At 42.4% G+C, this 25,462-nt stretch overlaps 1 protein-coding gene across 1 annotated transcript in view; it reads left to right on the top strand.

Annotated features, from left to right (window-relative positions):
- The window catches only part of TEX15 (testis expressed 15, meiosis and synapsis associated), a 72,913-nt gene extending 52,618 nt beyond the window's left edge, over positions 1-20,295 (top strand). The window contains exons 7-9 of the mRNA XM_067557359.1: positions 581-645; positions 14,074-15,242; positions 20,227-20,295. Of these exons, the coding sequence (XP_067413460.1) occupies positions 581-645; positions 14,074-15,242; positions 20,227-20,264 (1,272 nt within the window). The 3' untranslated portion in view covers positions 20,265-20,295. The remainder of the gene's footprint in view (positions 1-580; positions 646-14,073; positions 15,243-20,226) is intronic.
- The last annotated feature ends 5,167 nt before the right edge of the window (positions 20,296-25,462 follow it).

Below are 25,462 nucleotides of genomic sequence, written 5' to 3'. Positions count from 1 at the left end.
CAGATGTCCCATTTGTGAGTACATAAGTACAAAGAACATGCTAAAATCTAACTCAGACCCTTGCATACACACTATGGAAGCAAACTTTACACTGTGGGCAGTATGACTGGAGATGAGTCAACCCTCATGCAGAAAAATAAAAGCATCAATGTTTTCCAGCTCATCTCTTGTGCTCTGGCCTTTTCCAAAATCTCAGCAGAACACAACCTTTTGGTTCACTTTGACAGCACTAACCCAATAGCATGTCTGGGTCCAAACATGAGAATTGCCATATAGGATCAGACCAGTGGTCCATCAAGTTCTGTATCTGTTTCTGATAATGACCGGCTCTGGCTGCTTCAGAGAAAGGTGCCTTTCCACCATAGCTCTTGTGAATCCTTCATTCTATAGTAGTTGTAACACCCAAAATACTTGGATCCCAAGGGTAGTGTTTTAATGTGATTGTAATAAAAATATAAGATGTCATTCAAACAAAGATATGTGTGTGCATTTTGAAAATAGCTAATAGGAATAGAGTGCGCAAAATAATATTCATTAAAAGTATAAGAATTTCACATATAACCAGTTTATTTTCTCTTAGGTTGGTATTCTGATGGCAGCAGCCTCAAAAAATGGAGATGAAAATGAAACATGCGGCCACGTAAGGTATATTTAAGATTTAAAATAGTAAAAACACTTGTACAGAAAAACTCAAGATCTGCTGAATAACGACAGGAAAAAAAGTGACACCGTTTCCCCTTACTTTAACACAGTGCTACTCAACCTGTAGTTACAGATGCATTTAATTCCTGCGGCACTTCTGCAGAATCCACAGAGCACCTCTTGCTCAACCTATTCTCAGACATAATGGGTGGAGTTCCAATCACAGTAACACTCTTTGCACTTCCTGGCATATGTGAGGCTGGAGGGGGAAGCATTAAGCAATGCATCAGAGTTGATGGGACCCCTTTCAGCCATCAGGAGAATAGTAATGGAGAAGAGAGAGGTTATTGTGTCAAATGAATTTATCGAGTTATCATGACATAACATCCTGAGATTGCTTAGTGATGTTTCTCTTGTCATTCTCCATCAGCATAGATGACACGGCATCACTGTGCAATATTAGGATGTCTCAGAGAATGTTATATGACTTTACAGCTTCCTTCACTCCCAGCTCTTCAAGGTTGTTTCTGTGGGAAGGTCGGTGGTGTAGGGTTGTGTGACAAAAGGAACTTCCGAAAACAACATTGCAGACTTCTACCCATGTTTTTCTCTAGTGTCCTTTAAAGTGTCTTCACAAAGCATTCTGCTAACTAATTTAATGCTGGATGATAAGCAGTTTACCTACTGTATGTTGCAAAATTTCCGTTGAGGAAAATCGGAAATCCTTCAGTAACTGACGTCCATTGTCTGAAGCAGTGGTTCCCAATTTTTCTCTGCCTTCTCTGCCTTGATACCATTATTTATTTTGAGGCACACTCCCATATAGTCTCCAAATGAACTCATGAATATTCATGAGCCAATTCAGAACTCTTCAAGTAGTTTTTTAAAAAAATCCATGGCGCACCTGCTCTGGCCTGATGGCGCAATAGTGTGCCATGGCACATCAGCTGGGAAACACTGGTCTGAAGCAATCCCTTCAGGTAAACCATATGAGCATATGCCCAATAACCCATTTCCAAGGATGACAAGAAGTGGTTTGAGGCATATTTAGGTGACTACTACGTAAAGCACATTGACTAGGTTTTCTTTTATTATCTTCACTTCTGTAGAAGTTCTTCTCCCACATGCATCACTGTAGTGGCTGCATGCTTTTCTGTCGTGCACTGAACCATGTCACTAACATTTGTCATAGTTTGTGAGCATGTATACTTCTGTGAGCAAGTGGATAGAAGAGTGAAGGAAGTGTCATTTGATTCATAAAAATTTGCAGAATCATAATTTCAATGGTATCACCCTTTGTAATGTGGCAAGGGAGACTCTCCCCCCAGCCCTGCTCCCAGCTCCAAGTACTCTGATCGTTGGAAATTTTGCTAATAGTGTCAATGGAGATGAGTTGAGTTGGTTATCATTCAAAAGCCCTTTCTCTCACAAACACAAAGGTGCCAAACAAGACAAACTTAGAACAATTATGTAAATACACATTCAAGATAATATTTAAAAATCAACTTAAAAAAAACCCAAAAAACTTTAACACAAGCATGTCAAAAAGCAGTCCTCAACAAAGTTTAAATTGTGGTCCTTAATGGACAATATTACCTTATCAGTTAATATGCAGGACATGATACCTGATTAATTTTGTTAATGTTACCGGTTACTATGAATGGAAGGAGTGCTTCAGATTGATTTGCTAGTATCAGCAAAAAAGAAGTGGTTCAATTATATTGATTGTCAGCTTTGTTTATTATCCCAAAGAGTTGTAATGAGGTACTGATTAAGACATCAGCAACCAGCCAGAAATTACTGGAATCCATCTGAAAATGGTGTGCACATAGTTACATAATGCATACATACATCCATAAACTGAATTCGGCAAGATGGGAGAGGAAGTACATTGAGCAACAGCAAAATGTTGAAGAAGCAGGAACAAGTGCCTGCTGTGGGCAAGACTCGCTTTATACTAAGTCCCATGGCATGAAGTTTGAGAAGAATTTGCAGTGGTTCTGAACCAGGGGTTCGCATACCCCTGAGGGTACGCAGAGGTCTTCCAGGGGGTGCATCAACTCATCTAGATATTTTCCTACTTTTACAACATGCTACATGAAAAACACTAGTGAAGTCAACACAAACTAAAATTTCATACAATGACTTGTTTATACTGCTCTACATATTATATCAGTGTTTCTCAACCTGGGAGTCATGATTTATTTTATAATTGTATCATTTTTACCATAATGAAAAAGTAAGCAATTTTTCAATAACAGTGTGCTGTGACATGTCTGTATTTTTTGTCTGATTTTGTAAGCAAGTAGTTTTTAAGTGTGGTGAAACTTGGGGTATACAAGACAAGTCAGACTCCTGAAAGGGGAATAGTAGTCTGGAAAGGTTGAGAACCACTGTTCTAATGGATGGGAACATCGTGATGATGGCCAGCGCAGAGAAGTATGTGCTTTGAATGGGATTGAAGAGAAACAAATGCGTAGCAGAAAGGCTCTGAAAGCACTTATTGAAGCTGAACTGTGGAATATGGACTTAGTTTTTAGCAATCCTGTCCACAGAAATGAATCACAGCACCTGACCTTAATCTGCAAAAGACATGGTGCTATCAAAAGTGGAAGAAAGCACTGATGTCAACAGTAATATGAAGATTCTGTTTGCAACTGCTGCATTTTTTATGTAAAAGCATTTTGTCGTGCAGCATGTGGGAGTTTCAGGGATTCATAGCTGATGTCTAGGGTGACCAGACATCCCTATATTATTGGGACCATCCCAATATTAGGGGCTTTGTCTTACATATGCAACTGCCTCCCCTACCATTCCCCTGAAAAAAAATATATCCTGATTTTTTACACTGGCGATCACCTTACTGATGCCAAACCTGAAAAATAATACCGTGTGACCAGTACTACTACTTTTAAGTGGTGCATTGGTGATCACAGTGACTTCAGCACCAGCAAGTATAACAGCAAGCAATAAGAGCACAAAGCTGCCATTTTATCACAAAGCCTCATGTATGAGTGCTTGAGTGAAAGGCAGGTTTTCAACACATACACAACAATTGTATGTTGTATGCATAATCTGTGACAAGTGACTGCTGGTTTAACAATTCATTCCAAAACCTGTAGCAAATTCCTTGTACAGCTTAGGGGAAGGTATGAGTTCTCTGTGGTACCATGATCAATGTTTGAATGCAATGGAACAATGCCTAAGTGCCAGATGAAAAGCAAATTAATGCACATCTTGCAAGGTCTTCCTAAGCCAGCATCTACTGACAAAGTGAATGATACATTATGCCAGCAGAAACCATCCAGTTTAGCAATCATAGATGATATGGCTGAAGTGCAAGCTTTTGACAAATCAGACCTGCCAAGATTTGCATTCCTGAATCAATCTTTCAGCTAATCAAATGCTTGTGTGGAAAGACCAGATGCTTACTGCCCTGCAAATGTTTGGCCAGGAACCTGCCTTGTACGGAGATGTGCAAGTGCTTCCCAGATACTGTCAGTGTGACATTGTGTGTAGCAGTGGTGCCCTCGGCAGAGACAACAGTAATGATGACTTTGATGAATAAATGTTTTCAGTCCTACATGTCAAATTTAAATTCCCTAGGATTACCAAAGATCTGTCTTTTTTTTTATGAAAGCAATGCATTCCTGTGTTAAGTATAATTAAAAATAGGTGATTTTTACACATTTACTTGAATATGTATTATATAGTTCTTCTTCGAGTGCTTGCTCACGTCGGTTCCATTGTAGATGTGCGTGTGCCTCCATGCATGGTTGCTGGAACTTTTTTCCCTTCAGCAGTACCCGTAGGGCCAGCTCCAGTGCCCCTTGGAGCCCCGCGCACATGCCGCGGTATATGAGGTGCTGCCAGCCCTACGCCCCCTCAGTTCCTTCTTTCAGCCTGTGATGGTTGCTGGAACTGCTCAGCTTGCATCACAAGTGCTTTTCAAACCCTTCATACCTGTTAATTGTTCGTTGTTTTGTTTTGTTTTTCTTAGGTAGATTAGCCTTAAATTTCTGTTAATAGTGATAGCTAGTATAGGGATAGTCCTGGCTGGGACTTCTGCCCAGGAGCGGGGCATGCTCCGATTGCCAGGCTTCAAACCCTTCGTCTTCTGTGGGAAACCATTCCTACTGAGTGACCCCATGACAGTTGCCTAACGTGCCTGGGGGAAGCTCATCGCAAGGATAAGTGCAAGATCTGTAAGGCTTTCAGGCCGTGGACTCAAAAGAATAGAAAAATCCACCTGAAGGCCTTACTAATGGAGGCACATTCTGCCTCGGTGCTGAGTATGGCATTGGTGCAAAGCGCACAATCAGTACCAGATCTGCCGCAGCACCGAACTTCTTCCTCGCCATCGAGGAAGAAGCAAAGGAAACAACGTGCGGCGCGAGGCCACTCCCCTACACTGTCAAAAAAATCGGGGTTGAGTGCGGGACTGCACCGATCACAGCTGGCAGAAAGTTGTCCGGGCATGAGCTTGCCCCCTACGGGTGCGTCCCTACCTAGAGACCCATCCCTGACTATGGGGAGCAGAAGGGGATCTCTCCACCTGCCAACACTGTTGAGGCCAGAGGCCTTCCAGGCAGCAAGGAGCCTGATGTCCTTGCCTACACCACCTCCTCTTTGGGCACCAGATCTGGCAAAAGAGAGGATGCCAGTGTCCAAGGGGAAGTCCATGCTGGGGCCCCCTGTGTGGCTTCGACGATCCCCAGAGCCGGGGAGACTGTCTCCAAGAGCCTGGTTGCTGTGAGTGGAGGTGTTGTCATGGTGTCAGTCTCTGAGGGGGCACTCCCAGTCACGGTCACTGGAGCACCCCTCTACAGTGGAGCACAGGGGAAGGTTGCCACCTTCTCAGCACCGGTTGTGGTCTCTGGCACCGAGGGAAACGCGTTTGGGAAAGTGGCACGGTCTAGGTCATCCTCGTGTGGACGCTCTTCAGAAGAGAGCTGGCACCGCTCCTGCTCCCCAGCAGCGAGGAGTTTGCCTGCACCGGCACAGCACAGAACCTAGTCACTGGAGGTGGAGCCGGCACCAAGGGGGAATCGGCACTGCAAGTCATCGGAGTCTAGGTGCTGCTCTTGGCATTCCAGCTCTCCGTCGGTGCATGGTTCCCTGGCCCGGTGGCACCGATCAAGGAGCCGGCAATGGGGTTTGTTGTTGCGTTCAGCAATGCCAAGAGGGCGTTGTTCGGAGCAAGGGGGACACAGAGGTTGTGTCATCACTCCCCCTCCATGCGGCACCGTTTGGCAGGAGCCTCTGCAGCAACCCCACCTTGGTCATCGAACAGCAAGTCTCGAGACACCACCATCTGCAAATGGTGCTCGAGCAGCCCCTTGCTGTGATAGCTCTGGGGTGGCCTCAAGGGCAGTGGCCAGCCCAGTGCCCATATTGCAGTCCCTGGGGTTTCCCGGTGGGGCCAGGGCCATTTTCATACAGGTCATCTGGTGGGGTGCAGTCTGCGCCAGCTCTGGAGAAGGATCATTACTCGGTCTCCGATAATGGCTCTGACCCCCAGGAAGGGACCTCGGCTAGGGCCTCCTGGAAGCGGGAAGGGATGCTACCACCCTCCGCACCCCTCCAGTGCTCCTCATCTTCCCCGGGTGAGCAGTCACCTAAGGGTCATCGGCAGCCATGGATGATTTCAGGGCTCATCAAGAACTCCTCAAGATGGTGGCCTCGAACTTAGGGCTGGAGGCGGAGGAGCTAAGGGAGGCATCAGATAGCCTCTTCAGTGTGTTGGCAGTGGCTGCTTCAGCCTGGGTCGCCCTTCCCATGCAAAAGGGGGTATTAAAAATAGTAAAGGCCCTATGGCAGACCCCTTCCTCGGTGGCCCCAACCTCTAACAGGGCCGAGAAAAAGTACCTTGTCCAGGCTAAAGGGTTTGAATACCTGTTCATCCACCCCTCTCCTGGTACCCTTGTGATGGATGCTGCCAACCAGCGGGACAGGCAGGACCAGCCTGGTTCAACCCCCAGGAATAAACATAATAAGAAATTGGACTTGTTTGGGAGAAAGGTTTATTTGACGGCAAGCCTACAATTTTGCATTGCCAACCAGCAGGCTCTCCTGGGCAGATATAATTTCAACTCTGGGACTCTCAGACGTTTTGGAGAGGCTTTGCTCCAGGACCAAGCACTGAACTTTGGCACCATCCTAGAAGAGGGCATTACAGTAGCTAGAGCAGTGCTGCAGACAGCCTCGGATGCAGCAGATTCAGCGGGGAGAACCATGGCTTCGGTGATCTGGTATGCGTAGATGTTTGTGGCTGCAATCCTCGGGCCTGTCACAGGAGGTCCAGCAGTCTATTCAGGACCTCCCCTTCGACAAGTTGGCCCTATTTTCGGACCAGATGGATGCAAAATTGCATGATCTGAAAGACTCGAGGGCCATGCTCCATTCCTTGGGCCTTTATACACCCCAGGCCTCAAGGCTCCAATTCCTTCCTCAAAACCAGCAGCAAAGATACCAGCTGCAGCATATTGCACCCTATAGACAAAGGGACAGAAACAGGAGGTCTAGGAGACGCCGACCAATGCTGGGGTCCTCCTCGACCCACCAGCAGGGGTCGTCTAGGTAATCTAACAATCAAAGACGGTCCTTTTGAAGGTGTGCCTGAGGGTGGCATTTCAGCCTATTTCCAGGATCCTACCCATTCCTTCCTAAACCACCTAGCTCCCTTCCTGTCTGATTGGGCCAAGGTCACATCAGACCGCTGGGTCCTTGGCATAGTTTTGGCAGGCTATGCCCTCCAGTTTGCTTCTAGCTCTCCCAACAACTCTCCCTCCCCATCCCTCTTCAGGGACCCCTTTCACGAGAAACTCCTCATGCAAGAGGTAGAGAACCTTCTCATCCTGGGGGCCATAGAAGGGGTTCCACCAGACATGAGGGGAAAAGGCTTTTACTCAAGGTACTTCCCCATCCCCAAAGTGAAAGGGGGTCTCAGGTCTATACTAGACCTGCGTCGTCTCAACAAATATCTCAAGAGACTGAAATTTCGTATGATCTCCCTTGCTTCCATCATTCCCTCCCTAGATCCAGGAGACTGGTACACTGCCCTCAACCTAAAGGACGCATACTTCCATATTTCTATTCTCCCCAGCCACAGATGTTTCCTCCGCTTCGTGGTGGCCAGCTTCCACTACCAGTTTGTGGTGTTGCTCTTTGGCCTTTCCTTGGCCCCAAGGGTGTTTACGAAATGTATGGTAGTAGTGGCGACGCACCTCAGGCGCCGGGGGTCAAAATTTTCCCATACCTGGACGACTGGTTAATCAAGGGCAGGTTCCAGTCCTAGGTCCAGAGCAGCACAGACCTTGTATGTGTCACCTGCCACCGCCTCGGCCTACTAATAAACAAGTAGAAGTCCACATTAACTCCTGTACAGCGAATAGAATTCATCAGGGCAGTCCTGGACTCTTCATGGGCCAGGGCTTTCCTTCCCAAGCCACGTTTCAAGGCAATGTTGGCCATGATTGCTTGCCTGCACCTCTGCCTTACCACTACAGCTAGGTACTGTCTACAGCTGCTAGGCCATATAGCAGCCTATACATATGTGGTGAAACTTGCTTGGCTGAAACTCAGGTCGCTTCAATCATGGCTCGCCTCGACCTATGTTCTGAGCAGGCACTCCCTAGACTGGGTGGTCACAGTCTCCTCCCTCCCACCCCCCCATTCTGTCTGCGATCGATTGGTGGCAGAACCCCCATGCAGTGCTAAGAGATCTACTGTTCAAAGAGCTAGTCCCCTTGGTTACACTGGTATCAAATGCCTCGGACTTGGGGTGGGGGTCTACATCACCGCCAACCTTGGCACGCAAAGAGTCTGGTCGAGAGAGGAGAGAGACATGCACATCGACGTGAGGGAGTTACGAGCGATACGCCTAGCTTGTGCGATGTTCTTTCACCTCATTGCAGGCAAGGTAGTGCACGTACTAACGGACAATACAGCGGCCGTGTATTACATCAACAGGCAGGGGGAGCCCGTTTCTCAGCCCTCTGCAAGAAGATGGTTCACCTGTGGGACATGGCGGTGAGGCACGATTTTCACATAATAGCCTCTCACCTACTGAGAGTCAGGAACAACGAAGCGAACTGCCTCAGCAGGTTATTCTTACCCTGCCACAACTGGTTGCTTCACCCGAAGGTGGCCTCTATGATCTTCCAGAGGTGCGGCTTTCCCCAGGTGGACTTGTTTGCATCAGGATGGAACAGGAAATGCCCACAGTTCTACTCCCTCTCAAGGCTGGGTCACCATCCGACACCTTTCTCCTGCAGTGGAGGGGGAGCCTGATGTACACGTTTCCACCCATCCCGCTCTTTCACAAGGTCCTGCTGAAAATCAAAAGGGACAAGCCTGGCTGCATCAGTATTGGCTCAGCATGCTGCTGGAACTATCAATCATCCCCCCACCACCCCCACTGGAACTGCCGAGGTGGCATGATCTCCTGTCCCAAGACCACGGCCTCCTGCTGCACCTAGACCTGGACTCCTTACACCTGATGTCATGGAGGCTCTGTGGCTGAACGCGGATGAGCGAGCCTGTTCAATGCAGGTTCAGCAAATCCTGCTGGGTAGCAGGAAGCCTTCCACCCAGGTCACGTATCAGGCGAAATGGAAGCAGTTCACCTGCTGGGTAGTGTCCCATGGAATTTCACCTGGTCGTCGCCGATACAGGCGGCCCTGGAGTACCTATTATATCTAAAGCTCCAGGGCCTAGCTGTGGCTTCGCTGTGGGTTCATCTAGTGGCCATCTTGGCATTCCACTAGCCATTGGAGGGGGATCAGTTTTCTCTCACCCTATGACAACTAGGTTCCTGAAAGGGTTGGAGAGGCTCTCTCTGCAGGTCTGTGATCCAGTGCCTCTCTGGGGTCTAAACCTGGTTCTCTCCCAGCTCACAGGTCCCCCTTTCAAGCCCATGGCTACATGCTCACTGCTGTTGCTATCATGGAAGGTTTCTTTCCTGGTGGCAATTACCTCGGCAAGGAGGATCTCCGAGATTAGGGCGCTGACCTCGGAGCCTCCTTATATTGTGTTTTATAAAGATAAGGTTCAGTCACGACTTCATCCAGCTTTCCTGCCTAAGGTGGTCTCCCATTTTCATTGTAACCAAGATATTTTTCTCCCTGTGTTTTTTCCCACACTGCATGGTTCGGAGGAGGAGCGGAGGTGGCACACGCTAGATGTTAGGTGAGCATTAGCCTTCTACATCGAGCGCACAAAATTGTTTTGGAAGTCTACTCAACTCTTTGTTGCAGTGGCAGATTGGATGAAAGGCTTACCTATTTCCACCCAGCGTATCTCGTCCTGAATAACCTCCTGCATCAAGTTCTGCTACGAGCAGGCGAAAGTGCCCCTTCTGGGATAGTCACAGCCCACTCGACCAGAGCTCAAGAGTTGTTGGCAGCCTTTCTGGCGCAGGTGCCGGTAAAAGACATCTGTAGGGCTGCCACCTGGTCATCGGTGCACACGTTCACGTCCCACTACGCCATTGTCCAGCAGACACGGGACAACACTGGCTTTGGCAGAGCAGTGCTGCAGGCAGCTCATTTGAAACTCCGGCCCACCTCCAAGGCATTGCTTGAGTGTCACCTACACGACATTAGCAAGCACTCGAAGAAGAAAAGACAGTTACTCACCTTGTAACTGTTCTTTGACATGTGTTGCTCATGTCCATTCCATGACCCGCCCCCCCATCTCCGCTGCTGGAGTTGGCGGCAAGAAGAAACTGAGGGGGCATAGGGCCGGCAGCACCTCATATATCGTGGCATGTGCATGGGGCTCCAAAGGGTGCCGGAGCCGGCCCTATGGGTACTGCTGAAGGAAAAAAGTTCTGGTGATTGTGCACAGAGGCGCGCACACACCTACAAAGGAATGGACATGAGCAACACATCTCGAAGAACAACAGTTACAAGGTGAGTAACTGTCTTTTTTTCTAGGTTTGTCACATTTTGGTACCATTCTAGTTGTGGAAGAAAGGTCTTTCGAATAATACTCAGCTCAGCCCAATGACATTGTATAATCAAATTTTCCACCAATCAGAGGACCTGGAGCTGGGAGCATGGGGGGCAATGAGTCCCTCCTGCCATGCCACAGAGGGTGATACAATTGAAATTATGATTCTTTAGATTTTTCCAATCAAATGACGCCTCCCTTACCTTTCTATCACTAATTTGCCCATGAAATGAGATTTTACTATATTATGCTCCCAGACTACACATGTGGTCATTCTTTCTTTCATCCTCTCCCCTGGGGGAGAATTGTGTGTGCAGTGCAATTTGGTGATTTGTTCTGATTTCAGGGATTTTTTTAGAAAAGGCCACGCTGCTCTGTCTTTGTGTTAGGTGGGGTGGTCAGAGAAGAGTGCCAGGCACTTGGAGTAGAAGGCAGGGAGGAGGTTTGTGATGGTCCCTTTTAGTTCTTGTGTGAGTTCATTCCACAGAATCAGATTGACACCTTTGAAAGCTCCCTCTCCTCTTGATCTGCGGTCTTAAAAAATAAATTCTAGCCAAACTTTTCATGTTCACTTTACCTTCTTGATGGCAATATAATTCAACCAATATGCTAATGATATTAATACTCTTTTATATTCCTTAGTTAACAGTCATTCTTTATTGACACCTACATTTATCAAGAGCATAGTTTCTCACATGTGATTCCAAACCTTCAGGAGGTTGCATAATTTAAATAGTTAAAATTTAAATATTACCAAAAGTTCAGAAAATGTAAACCTACACCTAAATATCTGCAGGTAGAGAATTGTTGACATATTATTATCACATGGTTGTTTCGTACTCAAATTTATGAAAATAATGTGTCTTGGATACCACAGTGTAGTAGATGATCAGCACTGCTCACTCTTGTTATTTACTACAAGTCAAATGACAAGTTGGAATCATTTGATTACATGAGAATCTCAGCTTTCATTTTTTTAAAGTAAGTTTCTAGCCCTCATGGTTGTGGAGAAAAGTCTGAAACCCGACCCCTGAAGGCTTGAAAATCAGAAGGCAAATAAAAAGAACCTAAACATTACAATTTTTGTAAATGATTATTTTTAAGCTAGTCCTATAATTTTCTGAGGCCTAACTCATGACTTTTGAATGTTTGGGGTTGGCAGTACAGATTTTTTTTTAATGGTGACCATTGTATCTTTTGTTAAAATGCCCAAAGAAGAGCTATGCTGACATGAAGTACATAACAGTTTGTTCTGTGTTTGTACAGTCTCTCGCACAATGGGTTCCTGGTCCATGTCTAGGGCTCCTAGGTGCAATCGTAATGCAAATAAATGAGTGTAATAATCACAGAAATGTTGCCAAAATACACACATTTTGTAAATGAGTACCTGTAAATGAACTGCATGTCCTTTTATCTCAACTTCTGCACTTCAGTTCGTTAAAAAGACATTGATGTGTTCCACAAACAACAGAAACACAGATCATGCTCACTTCTTTTACTTTATATGACACTTAAGCAGACACACTTATTCAAACAGAGACGCCCAACAGAAACAGAATAAATACCAAAGCTCTATCTACTGCTCCTTTCAGATTAAGATCCTTTTTATGAGCTATGCTCAGTGGCCTTTCTCTTAACTTTTTATTTCTGATTTGAATTACAGAACCGTCCTGGAAAGACTTCTTCTAAGTTGTTACTGAAATGACAGAGATTATGGACAGCTTTAAGAGTAGTCAGAAAATTAGATATGCTTTCTTTTTTTTGCACCTTAAATGAAATGTATCTTCGCTGGTAAATTTGTTTAGAGTACATAGTGTTTTTAAGCACTTCATGTCCTCTTAGTTCATGTCACCTAGCTCTTGAGGGAAACATAAGTCTTTTAAGTGTATAGATATCTCTTTCTAACCAGAGTTGGAACTTGTGACTGACTTCAGTGTCATTGGCATAAAAATACAAATGCACCCTTTGTATTTAAACTCAAATCCTCAACTCTGCTATCAAAATGAAAAGTGTCCATTTGACATACATAGCCATTTTTACCAGTCTTTTCCCTTTATTTCTCGTCCTCTCTTTTCAGATACAAAACTCTTCTGTAATTGTAGCTTCACTGATTCACCTTAGTGTTTCAAGAATTCCATCAAAGATTCCTCACCAATGATTTTTCTTTTATGACTCTGATTTTCCAATAAGCCACATACAACTTTTTAATTAACTACAATTCAATTTGATCAGAATAACAAGAAGAAAAATAAAGTAACAAATGAGATGAATTAGCAGGTTCTTTCTTACAAGTTACATCCACTTCATTCATGGGGTCAATCTCTAATTCTAGATTCAATTGCTGCCATCTGACAAGTCTTACTATAGACACTACTGTTCTTAAAGCTCCAGTACCACAGTTCGTTTGTTGGTTTTCAGTTAAATCACTAACCAGCTGTTTAAATTCAAAGAAGAAATAAAATTCCTTGTAACTGGGATGGTGCAGGGAGCTAGGTGGGAAGAAGAGTATATATTGGTATAGTGTTGCAGAAGGAATGACGATTAACAGCACTTTTTTAGGATGGAGGAAAGAGTAGAAATTACACTTGAAGCTTAAATCCTGTAGTATATCAAATCAGATTTCTAGATGTTGTAGAAAATTTAGAAATGGGATATATGCTATTGTTTTTCAGCGCTCCAATGGTGGATCAATACTTATGGTGGAGTTATCAAATTCTTACCTTGCAAGAAAATATTTTTGTTATTAGTAAAAGACACTTATAGGGCTACCAGCTGCCTGGCTTCAGACCAGAGCATTCATTCCTTATCTCCCTAGTCTGGAATCCGAGATCACTCTTTCACTTTGCCTACATATCATAGGAGCTGATGAAGTATGTTGATTGTTGCACCACTCACTCTATTTGAGTTCAGCGATCAGGGCACCAGTTAAAGGCATTGAACTTACCAAAGCTTTTTCAGGAAGAGAATGGGTGGAATCCTACCCATTTTCTTCAGCATCCAGTGGTTAGGGGACAGAGAACATCAAGGAAGAGAATTCCTTCAGCTTCCCTCTGACAAAAGGTGTGTGATTTGGATCATGCTTTTGTTCAGTTTTGCTCAGGTAGAATACTTCCACACTGGACTGCATCGACTCAACCATTGTGGAAATTCTAGAATAATGTCCACTTGGAAAAAATATTGCAATGTTGAATAACATGTTTCTGGACTATAAAATACAATAAAGTTGTGTGGAATAATATTCCACACTATTACATCCTCTAATTAATTATAAAATAGCATGGACTAGTGAGTTTATAATCCATGTATATATAAAGGATTAAAGCAGATGTTTTATGCATATCACTTATAAACAATTATTTTACTACCAGTATTTGATAGTGGTGCATATGTATTTTTTATTATCAGCTGGATAAGACGGAAGTGTGGATGTACAATTATATAATTATGTTTTGCTTTTGCTTTTCTTTTTTTTTTTAGAGCAAATGCAAGAGTTAATCTCCAAAATGAAAAAGATCTAGGATTGAGTATCTCACTGGATAATCTAGGAAACAAGAGGCCTCTAAAAAAAGCTGTGCAAGACCGATCACCCAGCTCTCCTTTGCATTCAAAAGATTTGGAAGATGTTTATTGCTCTCCACATGTTAAATCTACACCAGATGCTTCTAAAAGCTCATTTGTTAATTTAAAAGGCTTAAGCAGCCATCAGAATTCAGCAAACCTAAAGCGTGTGATCAGAAGAAACAGTAATTTTAACAAAAGTGCAAGAAAACATAGGGACAGTTTTGCATCCTGTGACAAGAAATGTGAAAATGTCCATTTGTCTTTAGAAAAAGAGCCACAACTTCAAAAGTGTCTTGAGAATGCTTCATGTTCAACACAAAAGTCTTCTTTTAGGTCAACAACAAAACTAGGTACTAGTTCCTCTGCTACGTCTGCTGCACTAAATCTACAACATGTGCAACAATCAGACACCACAGGAAATATATCAAGATCCAGTTTACTGCCTGCATATAGTACAACTAATAATTTAGCTCCAAAATCTGATAGAAAAGAAAAACATGAGAAGAACTCAGAGAGTCCTAGCAGTGTGCCTGTCAGTACTTCAGATCCTCCAAATTTAGAATCACGATCAGTGTGCTCTCTTTTGGAACCACCTTCCAATGAAAAAGCAAAAAGCCCCACTGAACATTCTTCTTTCTTTCAAAATGAACTTCCACCATCAACACCTCCAGTGCAAGGTTCTTTTGTGCAGGCTTATGAGACATCCTATCCTTACTATTCTTGTTACTCCTATCATCAAAGTGATAGCAATGGCAGTTCCATAACCCAGACCTACCAGGGGATAACTTATGAAGTGCAACAGCTTGCTTATTCTGGCACATCTGCAATTGCAAGTACCGTGTATAATGCATGTTCTAATATGTTTTACTCCCAGTCGTTTAGTTATGCTGCTCTTGGGGAGCTACAAAGGCCTAACTATTCTCAAAAATATCCAATGCATGGATATTTTAGTTCTCAGATGCCTCTTCCTTACAGCTCTCAGATGCCATCTTTACCACAGTATGATGCAAGTCAGCCTTGGTCACAAGGACCCTTGCCATATCCTTCCAATACAGGATCATCCTCAGAAGCTGTTTGGAGCAGCAGTAAGTACATGACTACTAAATTCAGTGGTTTTTTCATATTTTTGTTGCAGTGACCTCAGGCGTTTACATCTAGACATTGCTTTGCTGCCTCAAACAAATACTACTAAGCTCTTGGCCTTGATCCAGTGATTTTCAAATGATACATTATATCAAATGCAGAGGTGTAAACTAGACTCTCCTACAATCAGAGTCACCTCTGAATATCTTTCAAACTGGGCAGTGCAGGCATGCATCTATAGTAGTTTTACCCATGGTTTCACTCTTCAAAAATCCATCCTCATTTAGTGTTTCACTGTATTATGATGTAGTGCTGATGCTTTCCTTTAGGGATTATGAAGTCTCTTTTGCCAGTATGCAGAGCAGTTGTTGAGTAATGTAGTAAGCACTTCCCTGCCTAAAGGCTGGGAGCATGACCTCCACAATGCCCTCTACCAATGAGTGTTTTACTGTAAAAGAATTGATAAAGCACTAAACGTTTCTCAGCCATTAGGTACCTGGACTAGTTGAACATTTCTAGCCTTATAGTTTTCCTAACTGTCAGTGTCTAATGCTAATGATCTAGTTGTGCATTCCATTTGAGTTATTAAACTGTTACATTTTAATGTTACACTGGAAAACAAATACATTCTCTTTATTCAATATTTCTGTGTTTAATGATACATGCATGGAGTGAAATTCTCCCTTGTGCTCCAGTTAAGTTTTTCTGACCTCTTATTTTGAGGACTTAAATGATGCATAGGCCTTGTGCTGGCCTTCTTTAGAGAGAGGAGTGAATGTCACCCTGGTTCCCTGAGGGTGCCCCTCTTCATTCTGAAACCTGTCTCAGACAGTTTGTTTATAGAACTACTTCATTGTATAACCAAAGCAGCTGCATAACCAAGCTCTTAACTAGGCTAATTGGCCTAGGTTCAGAGCTGTAGTAGAAGAAAAATAGAGGGGCTACCTTAGTGACCCTCTCTAGAACTGGTTCCCCTTCTCCCCATTGTGCCTGTACTTACTCCTCTGTGCCTCTCCACACAGGGTTTGCCATCCTCAGGCTCCCTCATCACAATGAAGAGTGTGGAAATAGGTTGCTTGGATCTTTAGCACTTTGTGATTGCATAACTAGCTCTCAGGATTTGGCCCTTGGTCACATATAAATGAGAATTTGGCCCAGTGTGTACAAATGCTGCCAAGCATCTAGTTGAAACATTTTAAATGTATTGTACAAAACACCTTACCTGTGAGTCTGTGGTTCAGTGTAGAAGAGTGGAGATTATATTATTACACTTACGTCTTGAGAAAGAAGATACTAGCAAATCCCCTGATTATCACCCCTTAGCTGTAAAAGGAATACTGCTACTCAAGTGGTGTTCCTTATATATATTCCACTGTGGGTGTTCATGTGCTCCATGCACCTGAGACCAGAAGATTTTTGCTTATAGTGTCTATTGGTTCATATTTGTGGACTTACTCTCCTTGTGCTCTGAACCAAGGACATAAAGGGCAGTGTAGACTGACAACCTTTCCCGTTCCTTTCTACTACTGCAAGGTCTGAGATGGAACCCCTTCAGTGTTTCTCTGTAAATATTGTAAATATTTTTTCTTGTTAGTAGATAGCGATAGTGTTTAACTTAGTACTCAGTTAGTAAGTTAGATTTGGGTGATTATTATGCCAAAGCTCCTGGGCTTTAAGAACTGCATCTTCTACCCCCTAAGTCTTCTTAGTCAGTGACGACCAGAAATGCTTCTATTGCCTTGGAGAGGCTCACATAGCTTCCACGTGCAATATTTGCCATGCCTTTCCCAGCCAGGCCCACCAAGCATGAAAAGACAGACTTAGGCCTGGTCTACATTGCTGCCGGCAGTTAACGGGAGATACACTAGCTACATAATGTAGCTGGTATATCTCTCGTTGACGTTCTTATGTTGCTGTACTGCAGCATTTTCACGGTGCTGCGTCAACAGGAGATGCCCTCCTGTTGATGCAACCTTACTTCTTTCGGGGAGGTGGATTAACAGCGTTGACCAGAGGGCCCATCTGGGATCGATTGAGTGGATCTCCACGATCTCCTCCTTCCAAGAGGAGAACTTCTTCCCCAGCACCTTGGAAGTCAGGGGGAGACATCTTGTTCTGGCCATGAAGTCTCAAGAGCTCATAAGTATCTTGTTACTGATCTACAAGCTCCAAAAAGAAAAGGTGCCCCGATGGAATTGGAGATGGGATACTACCAATATGGACAAAGCTGAAAAATTGAGATCTCAAGAAAGTCAACTATCAGTACCAACTAAAGAAAAGCTGGACCGACAGCACTGTAGCACCCCAGTAAAGGGGCTTCAGTGTTGAAGACCATACCAACACTAGCTTAAGATAGTACAAAAAGAGAAGAGCTCTTGCCCTTCCACAAGCACGGCCAGATATATAACTCCAGAGAGCTTCATTATGCTCCTAGATTCGGAGTCTCCTATTGGATCCCATCCTCACTAGAGAGATCCTGACTCCATTGGCACTAAGATGGTGTGAGGGAAAAAGCTGCTCTCGGTCCCTCCCACCATCCATGAGATGTCATCAACCACAGTTCTGATGGAACCACCACTAGAAGTGGAGCCTACATTCTCCTCAGAGGAGGACTTGGATGTTGGTGGAGGACCATTGCCCCCTCAGTCAAATGACAGCCCAGACAGAGCATCTGGGACTTCTTGCCTTCCCTGAAGGTCACTTAAAATTGGATATCCACCTCGGGACCAATGGTATCCCATGCCATAGGGACTTCCCCAAACAGTGCTCGACCCATCTCACTGACCATACTGGGGTGCTGGAACATATATGTATGATACCCCAAGTTGGTATGCTTGCATCATGAATCATGATACACCCCCTTCCTAGGGACAAGACAGAGATTCTCAAGTACTGATGGTGGAGGACAAAGAAAAACTAGATCTATTGGTACTGCTTGCTCTGATAGTAACTTCATTCACAGATGAAGCAAGGGCACCAGCCTCACCTCCTCTCCATGATTATAGATAGTTTCAAGACCTGTTGAGAAGAATGGCTGAGACTCTCCACTAAATCCCACTGGAGGAGGTACATGAAGCTCCTCACAAATTCCTCGACATTTTTTAGAGTACATGGCCAAGCAGGATAGCACTCACCATGAATGAGGCCATCATGAAGCCTGCTGAGATCATCTGACATGTGCTGCCATCACCAAAAGGACTGAAAAGAAATACTACGTACCAGCTAAAGGGGTAGAATTTTTATTTACTCACCCCGCCCCGAACTCTTTAGTTCAAGCGACTACTGAAAGAAGTAGATATCATCAGATGAAGTCCACCTTGTCAGATGAAGACGCTAAATTACTAGACCCGCTGGGCTTGGTTCACTTCAGTCAGCCTGGAATTTCATATAGCCAGCTGTTAGGCATTGTTCTTGAAATATGATTTCATCAGTTACTCTAAATTGATAGAATTTATGGACAAACTCCTGCAGGAGCACAGATCACAGTTCCAGGTAATAATTGAGGAGGGTAGATTAATCACTAGATCTTCCCTCCAGGCCTCAGTTGATGCAGCTGACACAGCCCCACATTCAATGGCAAGATCATGCCTTGGTGCAGGCCTCTGCAGCTGACACTTCTCTGGGCACTGCTGTACTACTGTCTGTAGCCTTCCAGAGGTCCTTGCACTCTCCTCCTTAATAAACACTGCTTGTCAATCACCCACAGTGGAATACACATGGGACCAGCACTTGAAGAAGAAAGGGAAGTTACTTTCCTGTACAGTAACTGGAGTTCTTTGAGGTGTGTGGTACCTGTCTGTATTTCACTACCCGCCCTCCTTCCCCTCTTCTTCAGATCTTTAAGCTGATTCACAGTAGAGAAGGAACTGGAGAGGCGGCCGGTCTGCACTGCTTCTTATGCCCTCTGTTTGGATCATGAGGAGTTATGGGCACAGGCATGGTCCAACGCACACTGCTAGCAAAAATCTTCTAGTCTCAGGCGCATGGAGCGCATGTGCACCTACAGTGGAATGCAGAGAGGGACCACACATCTCAATGAACTCCAGTTACTGTAGTGTCAAGCATCTTCCTTTTCCTGTTTCCAGCAACCATATATTTACTGTGTGCACAAAGTTACATATAAAAAATTGGGTACAATTATCATCAGTTCAGTCTTGCTATCATAGCTATCACGTTTTAGCAGGCCTTTTTAACCCCACCCCCATTCTCCAACACCACTCTCTTTGAGATAGCCATTTCCTCCCAGTAAATGAAAAAAGGTGATGATGAGAGTTGAGTGCACATCCTGGTTTGGATTGGAAGATATTTATTTACTTTTTGTACTAAAGTAAGCTCTATTTTACAAAGAGCAGAGGATTTTTTTTTTTTCATTTGCCAGTGCCCAGTGCTGGTTTACTGCCTCCTGAGAAAATTTCTCATATTTTTCTGGTGTTTATAATTTATGAGCTATTTGAGTCTTATGTTAATTTAAAATAGTATTTGCCACTAATGGATAAGACTATTGGTGGGATTTGACTTAGAAGCACAAGTTCCACTGACTTTCAATGGAACTTGTACTCCTGAATCACTTAAGGCTTATTTGAAACTTCAACCCATAGGCTACATTTATAGACTCTCATTCACAGGGACTATGCTATAGTAATTGAAACATAGGACTGGGAATCGAGTATTCTGAGTTCTAATCCTAGCTAATCCACAGACAATTTATGTAACCTTGGGCAAGTGGGGTTAAGCTAAACTCATAAATATTTATAAAGGCTGAAATTCACCTGTGGCGGAAGGACTTTGCATCACAGGACTTTAAGGCACCTAATTGCTGCCCCCTGCACAGGATGAAAGTCAGTGCTTCAGAGTCTCAGAATGCTTTCAAAACCTTCAAAAGTTGCTATAGAAGTTGCAAAGCGGTGGTGTTGGGTGCTTTGGATGGTGTAAAGAGGAATCTATATTTCCTAATTATTTCTCAAGTATATTTTTCTTTGTTTCCAGCTCTCTGGCAGCAGCCACCGTTTCATCCTGGATATTGAAACCAGTCCCATGACTACATTTTGGTTGAGCATTGTTAATTGTAATTTTTCTTTGTTAAAGATGTTTAGTATTAGATATTTAAATTCTTATGTAGATTTGCTGCTGAATACAAAATGCAGAGCACTGCATAATGTTTTGAAGTGTAACCACTTACTTTAGAAGGCCACAGAATTTGAATTTTCCAGAACTATTGTATCAAAAATACTCCCCTTTTTTAGGACATGAAGACAGTTGGAGTTTTCCTAGTGATTTGTATGGGTGCAGGATTGAGTCCCTAATGAACAGCAAGATTTATCTAACCAGATTAAAAAAAACCCAAACACACACGAAGGGGCAAATATAAATTCACCTTAGTGACCACTGAGGGCCCTCTGACTGTGGAACCAGCATGGTTCTGCAGTGCAAAAGGCAGTTTAAACCACTGGTTAAAGTAACAGTTGTGAAGTGGCTCTATGGCTTTGGCCTGGGGGAGGATTCTTTTTCCTCTGCCTACCCGGTGAAGATATCCAGTGTACGGCCCTTTAGCCTCACTGGATACTGTCTCTGGATTTGACCCTAATGTGTTACATTTTTGGTTAACTCTTAGTACTGTGATACAATGGTGTTTATTTGACATCTACTGAAAAAATGAAAACAGAACTTTTTATGTGTGATTATGGGTTTTTAGCTTTTAAATACATTTTTGAACAAAAGCTCTGCCACAGGCTGTCAAGACCTGAAGTCAGTCAGTTCTGAATACCTGGTTGAAAATCACCACAGTTCAGCAGGTCAGCACTTACATCGGATTTTGCTGAAAATGTGTATTTAGTTTTTGCTGGCCTGGGGTTGCTTTTTTTAGATTGTAATAGAGAAATTAGATTCTTGAATTTTATGGTTAGTATTTTTTATAACAGTAATTGATACTTTGCTGTATCTGATATGCAAATAACTAACATTTGTTTAAATCCAAATAGTTTTTACACTGGCACTGCTTAACTTTATAGATATTATTTATGACAGTGATTGGAATACTTTCAGTATTTTCTTCAAACAATGAAGAATAAACTTATTTTTGTTATTTTTGTATATTTTTCTTAGAAATATTTCTCAGTATATAGGTCTTATTGAAAATTTTAATTTTAAATGCTAACAGCATTTGTACAGTGCAAGTATTTATGTAAATTTTATTTGTATGTGTATTAAACAGTTTTTTAAAAATATGGTAGCAAATAGTACAGAAATAACAAGCATTGACAGTTTAGTTACAGTTAGGTGTCTATTATGTGGTAATTTAGGACATAACACGAGCTACAAAATTGGCAACTCTGCATCAGCTATTAATTTACATTTAAAAGCACAAATTTTACAGAAAAATTAAAAATATTTGTGCTGAACTTTAAATATGCAAAATGGTCCAGGGTTTATGATAGTCTGTCTTTGCTGAAGAATTACCAGTATTGTCAAAACGTTATTTGTATGCTGTAGTGCTTTCATGAGAACAAGATATCATAATTAGAGGTGAATTACATTAATCAAAATTACAAAGAGAGATTTGTGTGAAATCCTAGCCCCACTGAAATCATTGAACCTTTGCCACTGATCTCAATGGGGCCAGGATTTCACCCTGTGTTGCAATCTGAGATACACTGGAGAGGAACCCATCTAGCTTGTAAAATTATTTGCTGTGGTTTACACACAATTGGATAGCAGATGATTTCATGAGCTCTGTTGTGACAGAAATCCACATATTTAAGAGCAAAGTTAAGCCCTAAATTGGTCATTTCTACATCTGATATGCACATGTAATACCTGAAATGCATCCTTTAACATGGTTGGGAAGTGTAAATCTTCATCAACAGGAAAATAGACTTCTACTAGTGTTAAACGTCTCATGATGTTGTGCAACATACACAGCTGATTAAAATTAAAAACTGTCAGTTGCTAGCAATAGACTGTATGGTAATGTAAACACATTTATTTACTACAGGCATATTATGAATGGGGTATTTTAGGACTATTAGAATAAATATTGGCTGAAGTTAAACATAGGTGAAAACTATGTTCCTTCCTAGCAATTACTTCTTCCCTCTTCCCCTCTCCAGTCCATCCCTATTTTTTTTTAAAGAATAATTTCATTTCTCTCATTCCTCTAAACTATAGTAGAATCCTGTTTCATGCTAAAGTGGAGTAGGGAATATTTTAAGACTCTTTATACACCGCCAGCCACCTTGAATTTTCTCTTTATTTGGTTTTAAATGACAACAGGTACATATTCCACTAGGCATACTGGCCTAAATTCATCTCTGGTGTATCTTCATTTAACCCTGCAGAGTTACACCAAGCTTGAATTTGGCTTATATAGCTTTTTACAGTGGGTTACTATGAGTATCTGCTGGTGTAACTATGCAGAATTTAGCCAATTTGTCATTTTGAGTAATAATAAAAACACTTGTTTATTATAGTGCTTTGTAGTATATTTGTTGCATTCTACTTATTTGCTTATTAATACAATATATCAAAAACCATATAGTTGGACATTTGATTCCATTTGAAGTATTGCAAGAGGCTGCAGACTTTTAACATTCTTGCATAGCTTCTGAAACTGCTGGAAAACTCTTCCTCCACATCAACCAAATCAGCAAAACAAAGTTATAGCATCGACTTTGTTTTCCATAGTTTGTAATCTCTGTTCTGGGCTGGAAAATATCCATTCATGAGTCTGTCTAATACAATGCCCATCATGGAATGCTAGAATGGTTTAATTACTGAATAGTCCCCCACCAAGAGGAATATGCCACAACAGCCGTAAGGCGACAGCAACATCATTCTTTTCAGGAGACAAATCTGAGAAATTGTTTCAGATTGAGGTGTCAATAGTGATTTTGGGAAAAATTGATAAATTAAACAGTAATTAATAATTAATAATAATTGATAAATTAAACAGTACTAAGTCACCAGGACCAGAGGGCATTCATCCAAGAATTCTGAAGGAACTTAAATATGAAGTTGCAGAACTACTAACTTTGTCTATTTGTAACCTATTGCTTAAATCAGCCTCTGTACCAGATGACAGGAGGATAGCTGACATAATGCTGATTTTTCAAAAAAGGCACCAGACGCGATCCTGGCAATTACAGGCCGGTAAGCCTAACTTCAGTTCCAGCAAATTGGTTGAAACTATAGTAAATAACAAAATTATCAGACACGTAAATCAACATGATGTGTTGGGGAAGAGTTAACATAGCTTTTGTAAAGAGAAATCATGCCTCACCACTTACTAGAATAATTTGCAGGAGTCAACAAGCATGTGGACAAGGGTGATCAAGTAGATCTAGTGTACCTGGATCAAAGGCTCTTCAGCAAACTAAGGAGTCAAAAAGGGAAGGTCCTCTCATGGATCAATAACTAGTTAAAAGATAGGAAACAAAGGGTAGAAATAAATGGTTAGTTTTCACTGGTAAAAAGATCTGTACTGGGACATGTGCTGTTCCACATATTCATAAATTATCTGGAAAAAGGGTAAACAGTGAGGTGGCAAAGTTTGCAGATGATGAGGATGCAGGAGGCCTTTTATAAAAAACTAACAAAATCATCCAAACCACAGGATTTAGGGATCATAGGGGACTTCAACTACCCAGACATCTGTTGTGAAAATAACACAGCAGGGCAGAGATTATACAGCAAGTTCTTGGAATGTATTGGAGACAATATTTATTTTAGAAGGTGAAGAAACTACTAGGAGAAAGGCTGTTCTAGATTTGATTTTGACAAATAGGGAGGAACTGGTTGAGAATTTGAAAGTGGAAGGCAGCCTGGGTGAAAGTGATCATGAAATGATAGAGTTCATGATTCTAAGGAATGGTCGGAGGAAAAACAGCACAATAAAGAAAATTGATTTCAAGAAGGCAGACTTTAGCAAACTCAGAGAGTTGGTAAGTAAGATCCCATGGGAAGCAAATCTAAGAAGAAAAGTGTTCAAGAGAGTTGGCAGTTTTTCAAAGAGATGTTGTTAAGGACACAAGAGCAAACCATCCCACTGCATAGGAAAGATAGGAAGTATGGGAAAAGACCACCCTGGTTTAACCAGGAAATCTTCAATGATCTGAAACTCAAAAAAGAGTCCTACAAAAAATGGAAACTAGGTCAAATTACAAAGGATGAATATAAACAAATGACAAGTATGTAGGGACAAAATTAGAAAAGGCCAATGCATAAAACGAGATTAAATTAGCTAGAGGCATAAAGGGTAACAAGAAAACTTTCTACAAATATATTAGAAGCAAGAGGAAGACCAAGGACAGGGTAGGCCCATTACTCAATGGGGTGGGAGGGACAATAACAGAAAATATTGAAATGGCAGAAGTGCTAAATTACTTTTTGTTTTCACCAAAATGTTTAGTAGCAATTGGACTGCTAATTTAATGAATTCCAGGGAAAATGAGGTAGGATCAGAAGCTAAAATAGGGAAAGAACAAATTAAAAATTACTTAGACAAGTTAAATGTCTTCAAGTCACCAAGGTCTGATGAAATACACCCTAGTATACTCAAGGAGCTGACTGAGATATCTGAGCCATTAGCGATTATCTTCAAAAGGTCATGGAAGATGGGAGAGATTCCAGAGGACTGGAAAAAGGCAAATATAATGCCAATATATAAAACATGGAATAAGGACAACCCAGGGAATTACAGACCAGTCATCTTAACTTCAGTACCTGGAAAGATAGTGGAGTAAATGATTAAGCAATCAATTTGCAAACACCTAGAAGATAAGGTGATAAGTAACAGTCAGCATGGATTTGTCAAGAACAAATCATGTCAAACCAACGTAATAGCTTTATTTGACAAGGTAACAAGCCTTGTAGATGGGGGGATGTAGTACATCTTGACTTTAGTACATCTAGACTTTTGATACTGACACACATGACCTTCTCATAAACAAACTAGGGAAAGACAACCTAGATGGAGCTACTACAAGGTGGGTGCATAACTAGTTAGAAAACAGTTCCCAGAGAGTAGTTTTATCAGTTGTTCACAGTCAAGCTGGAAGGGCATATTGAGTGGGGTCCCTCAGGGATCATTTCTGGGTCTGGTTTTGTTCAGTAACTTCATCAGTGATTTAGATAATGGCATAGGGAGCACACTTATAAAGGTTGCAGATGATATCAATCTGGGAGGAGTTGTGTCATGGGCAATGGCCTCGGGTGTTATTGGGATGTT

This window comes from Emydura macquarii, unplaced genomic scaffold, assembly GCF_026122565.2.
Source record: "Emydura macquarii macquarii isolate MOO-44397 ecotype Brisbane River unplaced genomic scaffold, CSIRO-AGI_Emac_v2 contig_1790, whole genome shotgun sequence".
Lineage (NCBI taxonomy): Eukaryota > Metazoa > Chordata > Testudines > Chelidae > Emydura > Emydura macquarii.
This window is presented reverse-complemented; position numbering and strand designations above follow the sequence as displayed.